Genomic DNA, 14,928 nt, shown 5'->3' on the forward strand with positions numbered 1-14,928 from the left:
TAGGGGCAGCGCAGACTCAGAGCAGTCAGGGTGCCCCAGGGTGATCATAATGCTGTGCCTGATCCGTGTCCTGAAGGTGATTATGCTTTTGGGGAATTTTGAAATATCACTTTGAGGTGCTTGTAATTTACAGAAGGGCCAGATGGTGGCAATGATATCCCATGTATCCTCTCAGCCTTGTGCTGCTCATACTTCTTTCATCGTGTTGGTCAAATTATTTCACAGGGTTGTTTCAGTCGATATGATTACAAATTTTGCTGCAATATCTCGTTTCCTGGGGCTCACATTTAGTTTTGTTTGGTTAACTCTTTGAACACGTAAAACGTTTTCTGAAAAGCATGCACCTGGATGCAAATATCTAAATGTTTATGAGCAATCACCCAGGTCTCCTTCTGGAATTAATTAACGTGATTGTTTTAATCCCTGAGATCAAATGACACTGTGGCAAACGACTGCTAGTCGTTACCCAGGGGAAAATATGCACTCACACACAAGAACACACAAAACCAGCCTCTTAATTGCAGGTTTCAAAAAAGCTCCGAGGCGCGCGCACACGTGCACGCGGGGCGGGCGCTGCTCTTTTATCTTCACCTGTTCACAGCTCTCCCTGCGCGCGCTCTGTCCTCTGCTATTGCTGTATATCTGCGCGCGCGCGCGCGAGAGAGACAGACACTGTTCAGCTTTTACGCACAGAGCGCCGCGGAGCAGCCTCACATGACACCGCCGCAGCTCAGCGCCGGCTGGCCGCCCTCAGCCGCTGCTCAATGAAGGGATTACCCGTTGACTCGCCTCATCTCGCGGATGGTTTTGCTCCCCTCATCGGCCGCCCGTCTCTGCGATTCCATGTTCACCACGCCAGGACTGCGGACACTGATCGTCTGTCATGCCGAGGGCGCTGATCTGAGGACATTGCAGGATTCGGTGGACGCGCAGCTGGCCGTCTGGAGAGGTCTTTACTTCCAGATCGGAGCGAACACTGTGGGGCGCGAAGTCATGTTGCCCACGGCACCGTGAGAACTTTACCTGTCACCTTTCTCCCCTCCTACGTTTTGGGTTTTAGATGTTCATCAGCGGGATCGTGCTTCCTCGGGAAATCCTCCACCGTTTCCCCCTACAATTATGTTCACTTTTGCTGCTTTTTGCTACATGCTGTCGCTGGTCCTCTGTGTCTCCCTTATCTTCTTCGCAATATGGCACGTAAGTACCCTCAGACTTGTTTGTGTCCTTTCTGAGAACGAGTGAGGCTTTGGTTATGAGAAGACGTGCAGGTGCGCCTTTTGATTGCCTCACTCCCAAAGGCAGGTGTCTTCACTAACAGATGTAGCAGAGCGTGCGTCAGGACACGACAGGTGTGCACCTGTTTCACCCACACACACATCACATCACCTTTTATTCAGCATTACATCATAATTGTCCCTCACATATCAAGTCACTTTACTCTCTGACCCAGATTGAGATGCCTGCAGGGCTGTGCGGTGTCTGCCAGATCAATTACATCCCCTTCCTCCGAGATCAATTAGGAAATCTTGTAGAGCTTTATCTCCTCTCCTCACACTCCTGCTCTGCCCCTTCTGCCTTTAATCATGCCTCAGCTCAGCTCCGCACCAGCATCACTCACTGCATTATGATATTTGAATAATCTCATTTTTCTGGGCGCGGAGGGTGGGGTGGGGGTGGGGGGTTCCTTGAGCAACATTTCCATCATTCAGAGACTTATGTAAAGACAGATTCGGGTCAGAGGCGGCCTTTTGTGTGGGAGCAACACCAAGCTCAATGCACTTGGGATGACCGATCCCCCAGCACTCCCAATAGTTGGTCTCTCTCTCTCTCTCTCTCTCTCTCTCTCTCTCTCTCTCTCTCTCTGTTTAGACAGTGCTCCATGTGTCTGCTCACAGAGCTGAATTAACTCTTAGAACGGGGAGTAGATGACTTTGACTGCACAATCGGCGGTGATTATGCACAAAACTGCAGAACAGATCAGACCGAGTGTACGACACCTCTGTAACGCTCCCCAATATGTAACTAGAGCCGAAACAGATCACGGTTGAATCATTATTCTCTGGTTTCAGTAGGTAATATGCATTTCGCCCTGCTTTATTATGCACTCTGCCTCGAGATGACAGAAAGAACTGACAGATCATCTTTCCCTACTTGCAGACACACGGCATCATGAGCTGGGGCTCCATTCTGTGAGGAAACATAATTAGGAAGGGGCTGTACGGTGTTGTGAGCTGCAGAGCCAAGTGTGCATGTTAACACCAGCCACCTGTCAAAAATACTCAGGAAATCTGGCTACAACTCTCCTTTCACTTCTATCAGTTACTTTGGCTGGACACTTATGGTGTTTTTTCATTTTACTTCAACCTCAGGATATCATCTGGTTTCAAACACCTGAGCTAAAGGGGGTTAAAATGAAAAACCAGGGTATGTTTTTGGGCTCCGGACAGCAATGCATCGCTGAAAAGAGCAATATATGCTTAGTCAAACTGCTCATGGAAAAATAATGCTATCAATATGAGAGTGTAAATAAATATAAGGATTACTAGGCAACAGTGCAGAATGTGCAAAAAAAGAGACCAGGAGCAAGAGATGAACAGCCCTGACTGAAGCCCATTAGAAGTTCTGTCAGTCTGCTAATATGAGTGGGAAAGTCTCTGAAGGTAGAGGATGACGATTGGCTGCACAAAGATGGACATATATCACTAAAAGGATGTTTTTGTTGATGATCTCAGAAAAGGTTCAAATTGGCTCACTGTGATATTGGAGCTTTGCAAGAATATTTCTCTCAAAATCTCTGAGTACGTTTGCTGCAAAAGCACAATCCATCTTCTTTAAATGAAATCTAATCATTGGTTTGAAAGTAAGCAAAAGCTCTTAAGCAAACTTAGTGACAGGCTACGCATCATATATGTAGCTAACAGAGTACAGCACAGTGGGTGCTTTGATTGGTGTTGCAGTAAAACAGTCTCACTTTACTGGAACCTTTTACCACACTGTTAATTATAAACTATTAATTTAGCTGCTAATAAAGGTAAAGTTGAACAAACTAAAGAATAATTGTTATTCAATTTACTTTATTGTATGATAACAGCTTATCAGGCTTTTGGGTCCTGTTTGTAGATCTTATTTTGTTTAATTGTTTTTTTTAATGGGTTCACTTTTTGTACACGTCTCTGTGTTCACACTGCAGGCCTTGATGCTCAATTCCGATTTTTTTTTTGTGAAATCGGATTTTTTTGCGTGTCCGTTCACATTTACAAATATATGCGACTTGTACATGATCTCCTGTGTGAACTGTATTCATACGCCTAAGTGTCCCGCATGCGCAGTAGAGGACGCGATGATGTCATGCGTAGCAAGCGTGCTCATTGTTTGCAGAAGTAAACAAGGATCGTAATGCTGCAGCGTATCTTGCGTTCTTTGCGTTATTCTCCAACCGGAGCCAGCACATTACCAAACGCAATCTTTTTAAGAAGATCGAAAATGAAGATTTAGCGCATTTTAGCGACTTGAGCGGCTTTACTGATACGGACTTCATTCATAATTTTCGAATGACAAAGGCAACCTTTATGTGCGTCTGAACGGATCTCTTTAGCGCTCTCACGTAAAAACAAACATCTTCGGCGACCATAGCAGCAAGTAAACGCGTTGCCGTGAGGCTGTAAGGACTTGCAACAGGTGTTTGTTACCGCACAATAGTCAACCTCTTTGGCATAGCCAGGTCCACCGTTAGTGACGTTTGTCAGGTATCAATGACGTGTAGGTCGGATGAAGGCGACCTGGCCGTACAGACACAGATCACATTTGAAAAGATCAGATACGTATCGGATTCAGGACCACATATCCAAGTGACCTGGGTCGCATTTGAAAAAATCCAATCTGTGTCGTTCAGACTGTCATGAAAAGATCAGATACAGGTCGCATATGGGCAAAACAAATCGGAATTGGGTCACTTCAGGCTGCAGTGTGAACGTAGCCATAGAGTGTTGATGGTTATTTGGTTCACTAGTGCTGAGTTGTATTTCCTTGTGATTGTTTTATATCCTTTGTTGTTATGTATTTATTTATTCTCAGTATAACTTCTTTTAGTAGTTCAAATGGACATTTTTATTCCCAGTATATACTATTTATATGTCTATTTCTCTTACTGAAAATGGTCAGTTAATTATGAAAACAAATATTTATCGAATAAATCTCACATTCTGAATAATTTTTTGCTACTTTGAAGAATCTGGGTCAGAACGATGCCCTTAAACCCTTCTGTAAAAACAGTTCATTTTGTGTCAATTTCCTTCCACTATTGCATGAATCTATTTATCAACTGTCAACAACAATTATATTGAGGTGTGTATCATTTTATACAACTTTGAATATTCCTTCTTTGGGGGCAGACCAATAAACCAAAATTACTCGAAGTGGCCTCCTATTTTCAATTATGATTTATTAGAGTCACATAACTAAATTTCTTTACAGTGAAGAAATATTTAGTTTATATAATAATCAGTTGTCATATATTCTAAATCTCCCCAAGGATGAAAATTGATACTTGGTCTGCTCAAAACGTTACACGGTAAATGCCTGTTTTTCTTTTTTGTAATGGAAAAGTAATGCTGGAAACTTCCAAACCGGTAAAAGTAGAAATATCAAATGGGGGAAAAAAGAACTTGCATTTTGAGATATCATATTTCTGTCACTTTTAATTAATTTTGTTCATATTTACGGATCAGGTGATCATCAGAGGATAAACATTTAATGCTGTATGAATGGTCACATAATTACTGACTGAAGCAGTCAGAAAGCCTGCCATACATTGGGCCAAATCCCAGTGTTTGGAGGCATGCAGAAATGAGTAAATATTCATGATTGCAAACTAAGCATTGGCATAGTATTCCATGACATTAAATAATGTTATTGAGTTATTGCTGTAATATTTTAGTTGAACATGCATAAATTATAGAACTGTGATGCAGATGTATGGTACATATGGCGTCAGAGTTGAGATGTTCATGCGGCAAAATCTTTGACATGTCAAAACAAAAAGCATCGAGGAAAATGTCTGGTTTGCATAATATCCATATTATATATGGGCAGGGCGTTAAAATATATGTATTGTGTGTTTCATTCCTTCTTTAATATTTTAAGGACATTTTAAAAATATATAAATATTATTGACATTTTGACTTCTAGTAGTTTTATCTTCTGTTTCTTTAGGATTCTTTTTGTGTATGATTTGGTACTTCTTTGGGAATTCTTAGTCTTCTTGTTTTTCTTGTGTATATTTTTATACTCAGTTATGTATTATTCTCCTCTTATTTTATTACCAGTCTTTTCCTATTCAAATTAGTATTTATTCCACTTAATGTTTGCATCTTTTTTTAGTCAGTTTTGTATTTCAGCCATATTTCTGTAGTTATATCAGGTAATTTTGTATCAGAATTCTTCCACACCCCTTTGGTTTTAGCAGATTGGTCTGTCAGTTTATTAGGAAATTCACCTATAGTTATAAACTTTAATTTAGCAGCACAAAACGCTGCTGTAACTGAAATGTAATGCTCAGTGCAGGTTATTTCTGTGAAAGAGTGGTTCTACAGTACTCAGTTACTACTTCTACCTCCATGTAATAAGACTTTTTCCCCACTACTTTAGTGCTTCATTATATTTAAGACTGAGAAAGAGCTGGTGCTGTGACAAAGTGCGGAGAATTATTCATGACTCTGACCACCTTCCAGAGACCACTCTGTGTTGTAAGCCCCTAGCCACACAGCACTCAGGCATGTACTAGTGTGGTTGCATATACTTGTCTAACTAGCATTATGCTGACAAAAAAACACATAATCTAATATTCTATGTCTGACATATTCAGCATATTCAAGCCAGATTCCTAGTATGGTTAGTTTGTACAAGCCTTCTCATACCATGCATTTAAGACTCAAGTCCTGTGACCTGCTACTTAATGAGATAACAAGCTGAGTTATTTTCTCCTCAGAAATTCCATTATACTTACATCCTGGTTCGGAATATAGCTAAATTTCCCAGCAAATATTGGCTCATTTAGCATCTCAGCTGGACACATTAGTCCATCAGGAATAGTAAGTGTAATATCAATAACAAGCCTGCCCCAGGACATAATGACACTTTGAATGTTATACTTCAACCCAGACATAGAATCAATTTGTTCCTCATAGGCAACTGAAACACTACAAATCCCAACAGGCGCACAGACATAAGAGATTACAGAGTAATTTTAATTAACATACAAGGTGAACTGCGACCTTTCCTGAGCTGCGCAGCGGAGCGCTTCAACGATCCCAATTGGCTCAAGCAATTTTCTTCTCATGTAAAAACAGCCCATAATGTGCTCTAAGTGTCATTAAACCCAGCAGCCTAGTAGACATTCCCCAATGAATCTCAGATTGATAGGAAAGCAAAATCCTAGAGAAAAGAGGAGAGTGGCAGACGGGCAACATTCTCTCTCCCATTTGGGATTTCTATGATATTGTGACTGGTTGGGTAGGATTATGGCATGGTCCATGTCTGAGTATCCAAGTGCAGTCTGTGGTTTACCATTTGTGTCTTCCTCGTTTTTCAGACAATATGTTGCTGTTAAGCCCCTTTTCCACTGCATGGTTGCAGGCTCGACTTGGCTGCACCTGCATGACAACATTTCAGCAACTGTGTGACACACTTAAACCAAATATTCTAACATGTTAAACAGCCAATACACAAACAGGGACATATTTTAGAGTTGATCATCAGTAAGGGTCTAAACATTTCCAAAGTCAATGTAACTGATGTTGCCCTAACTAATCCCTTTTTTTGCTACTTTTGAAAGCATCATTTGCAGTGACTCATTTAGCCAAAGGGACATCATAAGAAAATGCAGGGACTCTGTTTTTCTCTGAGATCATCAACATAAACATTAATAATACTCATACCTTATTTGCCACAGTAGACAGTTTACCAAATCCTCTTGTGTCTGTTACTTCTGAACTCTACCAGGGCCTGCAACATATCTGCTAAACTCTTCACTGAGAAAGTCCAAAAAATTTGAGGGGCGGTCTGTACATCCATATCAAGTTCAGAACCAAAGCTGTCTGCAACTAGAACTTATCTTGACAAAATATCCCATTTCAGCCAAATAAACCACAAAAGCTTAGAGCAGATCATTCAGCAGCTAAGTTCCTCCTCCTGCTGCCTTGATGTTCTACCCACAGCTTTCTTTAAAAAAGTTTTACCTGTCATAGCGGCTGATTTGACTCAGATAATAAACACGTCCCTTCTGTCAGGTGTTTTCCCCCAGTCCCTATAAACAGCAATTATCAAACCACTGCTGAAAAAGAACAATTTAGAAAAACTACTACTCTAGAACTATAGGCCCATCTCAAACCTCTCCTTTATCAGTAAGATTATTGAAAAAACTGTGTTTCAACAATTAAACACCTTAACCATGACCAGCCGCTTTGACGTTTTCCAGTCAGGTTTCCGTGCTCACCACTGTATGGAGACCGCCCTTATCAAGGTGTTTAATGACATCCATATAAATACAGACTGTGGAAGAACCACAGTGCTGGTACTATTGGACCTCAGTGCAGCATTTGATACTGTTGATCACTCCATTCTGTTAGAGCGCCTGGAAAACTAGGTTTAAATCGTACTTAAAGGACAGGAACTTTTGTGTGTGAATATGTAACTTTACACCAGATAACAAAAATCACATGTGGGGTTCCCCATAGGTCTATCCTCGGTCCCCTCCTATTCAATATCTACATGCTCCCTCTAGCTCAGATTATTACAAAACAACATCAGTTACCTAACTACATAGATGACACACAGCTCTACATTACCATGTCACCAGGTAACTATGAACCAGTTCAAGTGCTGAGTAAATTTCCTAGAAGAAATCAATGCATGGATGTGCCAAAACCTTCTTCAATTGAATAAAAACAAAACCGAAGTAATCATATTTGGACTGATAGAGGACCGATCAAAAGTTAGCACACAGCTTCAGTTGCTTCAGCTAGTGACCACGGATGAGGCCCAAAATCTGGGTATAGTTGGTGATAGCCAACAACATTTAAACACAATTACAAAGTCGGCCATCTATCACCTGAAGAACATTCCCAGGGTTAAAGGACTAATGTCACAGCAGGATCTGTAAAACTAACGCATGTGTTTATTTTCAGTTGAATCAATTGCTGCAACCGTGTTTTTACAGGTCTGCCAAAAAAATCAATCAGGCAGCTGCAGCTGCAGCTGATCCACAGTGCCGCTGCTAACGTTCTCTCTAAGACTAAGAAAGTAGAGCACATAACCCCAGTTCTGATGTGCTTACACTGGCTCCCTGTATCTCAGAGAATAGACTTTAAAATACTTCTTTGCCTATAAATCACTGAATGGCTTAGCACCTAAATACATCATAGACTTTTTATCAGTTTATCAACCCTCCAGACCACTAAGGTCTTCTTGATCAAGCCTACTCTGCATACCTAGAACCAGAACCAAACCAGAAGCAGCATTTAGTTCCTATGCTCCACTGATCTGGAACAAACTTCCAGATAACTGTAAAAGTGCTGAAAGCCTGATTTTTTTAAATTAAACAGGGGTAACTCAGGAACAGGAACAGAAACCTGGAACTTAAATACAACAAGGATGAACAGACATGACCTACAACACAGGTGAGTCTAATTACCAGAAATCTCAAACAGGTGTAGACTGTTAAACTCCCCCTCCCCTAAAGTCGGATACCAAACGCCCTAAATGAGTCCAAAGACAAACAACCTGTCCAGGGTAAGCGGTGGAAGCCTCGGAAGGAGAGCAAGAGCCCAAACAAAAACAGAGTTTGGGCAGGTGGCCCAGAGGCTGTTAAACAGTGTGGAGGTTGCCAAAGAGAGTCATAATGTTCAGCAGGCCGACGCTGCTAAAGAAACCTTGGACGTTGGCAGCGCTGGAGAAACCTTGGAAGCTAGCAGCCCTTAAGGACCCATAGAGGATTGTGGCACTGAAGAAATCCTGAAGGCTCGTGGCGATGGAGGAACATTAGAGGCCAGTGGTGCCAGAGACCACAAAGAACATTTGTAGCAGGCTGGAGACCACGGCAAAGCTCTTGAGCAGGACCACTGAGAAGCACTAGAGAAGGACCACAGAGAATCTCTGATGAAAAACAGCCAGAAACCACCTATGCACCATCGTTGGAGAACTCAGGAGGTAGTTTGGGTTCCGTAAGTCAGCACAGAGCTGGTGTCAGTGCTATCAGGCAGTGTGGAGCTGGTGTTGGTGCCGTCGGGCAGCATGGAGCCGGTGTCAGTGCAGTCAGAATTGTGGCCCCTGGCAGAAGGAAGGCGAGGCATCAGACTCTGACACAGCCAGTGTCAGGCGTTTTCCCTCTTTCAGCATTCCCAACACTGGGACATTGTTCTGCTCTGTGGGTGTGGAGAAACAGTGTAATGCCAGGGACCAGTTCCGGTAAGAGAGATGGCAAACCTCAAACCCGAGAATGGTGAGTGCTGCTCCTCCTCCTCCTTGGTCCAGAATTAGCTCTTCTCCACCTGCAGACAAAGTTTCTCAAACAAAATTAGAATTTCTGTCCCTGTTGCCTGGTTCTTCTGGGTGTGAGGTCGCTCTGTAATGTTTTGTGGAGGCGAAGGACTGAAGCGGCAACAAGACATCAGCAGGCACTTGATGATTGATATGTAAGCCCAGAAGGTTTGGGGAGAAATTTGTGCCTGAAATTGCATATCTGATATAAATCAAGTACAGCTCCAAATTTATAAAGTGTAAATGTAAAGTTTTATTTTGTGACACTAGGGCATTAAATAATATCTTTTTCAAGTGGAACCACTATAACAAATGTCTCCATGTCTGATTTATAGGTGATTAAACCAAGGGGGAAAAAACAAAATTCTTAGCCTTTCCTAAATGTTTTTCAAAATAAACACTTCAACACTACATGGGAACCTTTATGAAAATATAGGAGAAGCTTCAGACTTTGTATATCCACATCCCATTTATCCAAACGTGCCAAAAGTGTTCCAAATGTGTTTTTTACCTTTTATATTTTTTATCCTTTTATAAAAGGGAACCAGGTCTAATAAAAGTGCTGATTTCCATTATTGGACACCTTATGCACATGTCATTAAGGTTTACATGTTTCATCAACATGTATCATTGTGCACAACATAGAACAATAAAATGAAGAGAAATGCTAGAAATCATGACTCATATCTTTATAAAAAACTAGAATGATCTGTTCACTCCTCTGCACTATTATGGTGATAGATGTTGAGAGAGGAGAAAAACAGCACTGCAGAAAGTTACATTATTAATTGGTCACAGCTGCAGCACATGAGTACGTGCTAGTTCGTCAATGTGCACACAGCAGCAGCAAGGGAGAGTTGTGTCAGCTCTGTTGCGCATGCTTGCCCTGAACTTTTTCAATTTTAACAATAAGACAACTGAGGCAATACTGTTTGGACCAAGTTGCTCCTGTGACCCTAGTACTGTTGATTTGGGACCCCTGACAGCATATTTTAAACCAACTGTCACTGATTTAGGTTTTAAGTTTGACAGTGATTTTAAAATAGATGGTCAGATCAGATAAGTTGTTAGATCATGTTTTTATCACCTAAGGCAGCTGGCAAAATTAAAAAAAAGTTATATCAAGACAATTTCTTGAAACATTGATCCATGCTTTTATATCATCCCGCTAGGATTACTGTAATGGACTCAATGTTGGAGTGTGTTGGGGTCTTTGCTTTCTCATCTACAGCTGGTTCAAAACGCTGCTGCACATCTTTTAACAGGTACTCCAACAACAGAGTACTATATTATCCCTATTCTGGCCTCACTCCATTGGCTCCCAGTACATTTTAGAGTTAATTTTAAAATTCTTATTTTTGTTTTTAAGTGTTTGAATGACCTGCTGCCGTCGTACCACTCTCAGCTTCTTCATCCCTACTCGCCCCCTCAGCCCCTCAGGTCGGCTAAACTGCATCTCCTTAAGGTACCGAGGTCTAAGAGGAAGCTCAGAGAGGGCGTGGCTTTTCTATTGTTGGTCCTCCATTGTGGAATAACCTGCCCCTACACATAAGAGAGGCTCCTTCACTGCCCACTTTTAAAACTGGCCTTAAAATTCAAAATTATTGTTTGGCTTTTACCACTAGCGAGACTTAGTTTTCATTTTAAATTGGTTTTATTGTTTCTAAGTGTTTTCATGCATTATCTTTATATCTTAATTTTTACTTTTTATCAACCATAGCACCATTGTGCTTGTCATGAAGTTGGACATGACAAGGGGAAAAGTAGATTTGAAGGGGATTATGTAATTATAAATGATGCTCCTGCTTTTCCTCCTAAATGTGCTTTACTTTTCATCATCATGAGATTTTTGACAAGTACAAGCATTCGCAGATCTGACAGAGGTGTTGTATGAATAATCTATAAAGCTGTGGCACTACAACACCCAGTGATCTGTTACCGACAGCTGTTCTCAAGATGGAGGAAAACAGGTTGGCTTGTTTTTTTCTGGACACAAAAAAAGACTGACTATGGGTGTGTGGATCGTGGAAGAATTGGCAGAGGGACAATTAAGTCTCTGACACAAGTGGAAGAATTGAGGAGGCAATATTTGAAGGTAAAATTTCTTTAGTTTTATAATATGGTTTGTTCATTTGATCTGAAGCACCAAAATACATCTATAGAACAGATCTGCTGCACACAGTTGGGCTGACCTCAGGAGAAAAGTATAAAGGTACAGAATGAATGATCAAAGGATGTTGGGGCCAAGCTTTCTGAATAACATAAATGAGAGGAATGATAGAGTAGGTCACTGGTGTCCAAAGTCAGCCTTCAAGAGCCACTATCCTGTGTGTTGAATTTTAGTATGATTCTGCAAAACTGGATGACAATCTGCAAAGCTTATATGCTTAACTGAGCTATTTTCTAAAAGATGCAGGGTCCGGCCCCTGAGACCTTGGGTTTGACATCCCTGGTGTAAGGGGAAGGCTACCACCAAAGAAATGTTTACATTAGGAAAAGGTTGTATCAGCGAACAGGTAGATTACATAAGCAAAATATGTTTTCAAAGTAGAGCTCCTGGAAAAGAAGGATCAACATTCTCTGACAGCTTTAGGTAAAAGTCCTTAGATTGATCATTCTTCTCTGCGGGAAGGATCTGACAGCATCGGATGCATGACAAAGGAGGAAAATAATGTTCAGTTGTAAGTTAGGAAGTCAATGTTTGCACAGTCCTGGGGTAAATTACTCAAGTTTTAGTGGCAGCTCAATCCATCAACCTTCCAGTCGATGTTCTTGCTGTTACTGTTTTTTGCTCAGACTGAAATAGTAACTCACTCAACATTTTCCGTACATATCGGGGAGAATTTGCAGGAGAAATGGATAAGATGCCATATGTGATGATGAAGTCTGTGAGAATAGTTCTTTATTTAAATGTTGTGAGCATTTGTAGGTAAACACTGCCTTACAAAAGTAATTAGATTTTTTCCCCCAAACCAGAATCAGGCAAAATACATGAACATACCAGGTTTTTCAAAAAATAATATAGCATTATGTGATATTTTGTGATATTATAAACACTATATACTTTTTATTGTTAAGCACGGTTAATTTCATTGATTCATAACTGTATGTAACTAGAAAGGAAAAGATAAAATGCTATGCTATATGTCAAACATTCTGCAACCTTTACAACTCAGAGCCTTTTTTGCACCAAATAAAAATTATCTAGTGCAACAAAACCTACTGGATATTTCAAAATATACCATATCATTGTTATGGTTAAAGAACCATGATGTGTCATTGTGTTGTGGAATTGCCATTAAATGGTATAAAATTACACAGAAAGTCTTACCTTAGAAATGTACCTTCCGTCACTCTGCTGCTTGAGCCTTTATCAGTTTTGTCCAAAGTTATCAAGTGCTTTTATGGAAGGCGCATAGCACCGTTATTTGACATAACGTTTGTGTTTATTCACAATAACAACTGAAGTACAATACTGCGTGTGTGTACGGCAGGGGATAAACCAGGAAGCAGCTAATGGCTATTAGTATCTCCCAGCAAAATAATAGAAACAATGGTCCAAGATTAAAAAAAAATGTAAAAAAAAAAAATCCAAAAAATATGATTCTGAGGGAAAAGACTGGAATAATGGTGGATATACAGTATGAACGTTGGTATTCACTGAAGTGGATGCTAAAGCTATGCTGCCAGGATGTGACTGCAGAGTTGATTGATGTGACTAAATGTTCTGACTTTTACCATGACATTAGTAATAGCACTGCTCTTAGTCTCTACAGTCTGAAGTAAAAACATTATTAATTAATTGATTGAGTGATTGATTGGTTCTTACCTTGATGCTGTGTCCCTATTTGCGTTTATGAACAGGGAATTAATTTCTCCATGATGTTTTGATATGAGCCTTTTAGAGTTGCTGTTAGATCTGTTTATTTAATTAAAAACAGTTGGTCTTCGACCACACTGAGCGATCGTTTTGCAAGTAGATGGTGCCACCTCTGTTTATATATGCTCATCACGCCCGGTGCTAGGATTATTTTTAGCTGCAAAAAGGACTATCAATACACTACCTGGATGGATGCTTGTTGTATATAACCTTATTTTATCCTGATAAAACGGTTTTTGGTCTTTTTTTAATAGGCATATAATGTGGTTATTTACCTTTAAAGAAACATGAGGTAGTAGTTGTAGACCTCTGGTTTGGGTACAAAAAGTTTGTTTATTTGTGTGAAATGAAAAAAGGAATGGACGAAATGGTTACACGTGGCACAAAATAGGAAGTATGAACTGACCAAAGCCATTTAGGGTTTTAAGTACCTCCAGAACAGCATAATGTAATTTTTGTAAAATGTGTCTTCCTCTCAAGTAAATTAGATGATGAGTCTTACCATGTTTGATAATCTATGTTCTGCTAATAAAGACCAGTTTTAATAAACTCATCAGAAAGCCTTTGTAACATAGCAGCAACGTGACTGTGAATTACCTTGCAGCTAGAACAGTGTACTTCCAGTCTGTATAGTCAAAGATATCTTAGCATGGTATAGTCACTTGGTGTATCTACATTCCAAAGGGGAATCACATTATAACATAATAGTGCAAGAGCAAAGTGTGGTTCAAAGTGACTTTTGACCATGCTCTGGTGAACTGCACAAATGGGAAAGTAGCTTGTGCTTAAGGTGTACTTGTAAAACATTAATGGGGGAGAAACGAAAAGAATAACAGCCAATTTTAATCTCAATGAAGCACACAGGGAAAATGGCTTTCTGGCACCAATCGTAATGGCTATTGTAGGCAGGGTTCACTAGTAATGGCCGGTTCGACCAACCATCGATTCCAGACGTTAATTAACCTCTGCCAACTCCTCATCCATCACTCGGTCTCTCTCCATTGTTCCATTGTTCCTCTACACAGTACATTCACCTGAGGATTATACTGCTGATCCTGAACCTCCCTCCTTTCCCTCCCCTGTCATTTCTTTCTCTTTTGTGCCAGCTTCACATGCCCCTTCTGCAGCGCGTCAGATTTAAATATTCGATGATGAGTAATGTCCAGCTTTAGGAGTGAATAGTGTAGATGACAGATCTGCTTCACTCTTTCATCCCGATTCTTTATCTGAATGTGACCATGCTAAATGCGGTTTAACAGTATCTAGTGTATAAATATTAAAACATTTTATATGCCTCCAATATATGATGAGTCATAGGTTTTATAAGTGTAAAAGTTTGATTGGATAACATATTGAAACTGCCAAGATGTGGCCTTTTGGGATTTTTAGATTTAGCCATTTCATTTCATATACAGAGACTAACCAATATTCACCTGATAAATAGCAGAAAAAATTACATCCATCTCGTATGGAGAGGGGATAATTGAACACTATTCTTAAAGCTAGGGTCGGCG

The 14,928-nt window shown here is 40.4% G+C and overlaps 1 protein-coding gene across 3 annotated transcripts in view; it reads left to right on the forward strand.

The window, feature by feature from the left end:
- Positions 1–539: 539 nt before the first annotated feature.
- The window catches only part of cnih3 (cornichon family AMPA receptor auxiliary protein 3), a 122,543-nt gene continuing 108,154 nt past the window's right edge, over positions 540–14,928 (forward strand). For all 3 annotated transcript variants that reach the window (XR_004928340.1, XM_036128965.1, XM_036128966.1), the window contains exon 1: positions 540–1,197. Coding sequence is in view for 2 of the 3 variants with exons in the window: in XM_036128965.1 (XP_035984858.1) it covers positions 1,120–1,197 (78 nt within the window). In the remaining variant the exon portion in view is untranslated. The remainder of the gene's footprint in view (positions 1,198–14,928) is intronic.

The sequence above is a fragment of the Fundulus heteroclitus genome, unplaced genomic scaffold, assembly GCF_011125445.2.
Source record: "Fundulus heteroclitus isolate FHET01 unplaced genomic scaffold, MU-UCD_Fhet_4.1 scaffold_127, whole genome shotgun sequence".
Lineage (NCBI taxonomy): Eukaryota > Metazoa > Chordata > Actinopteri > Cyprinodontiformes > Fundulidae > Fundulus > Fundulus heteroclitus.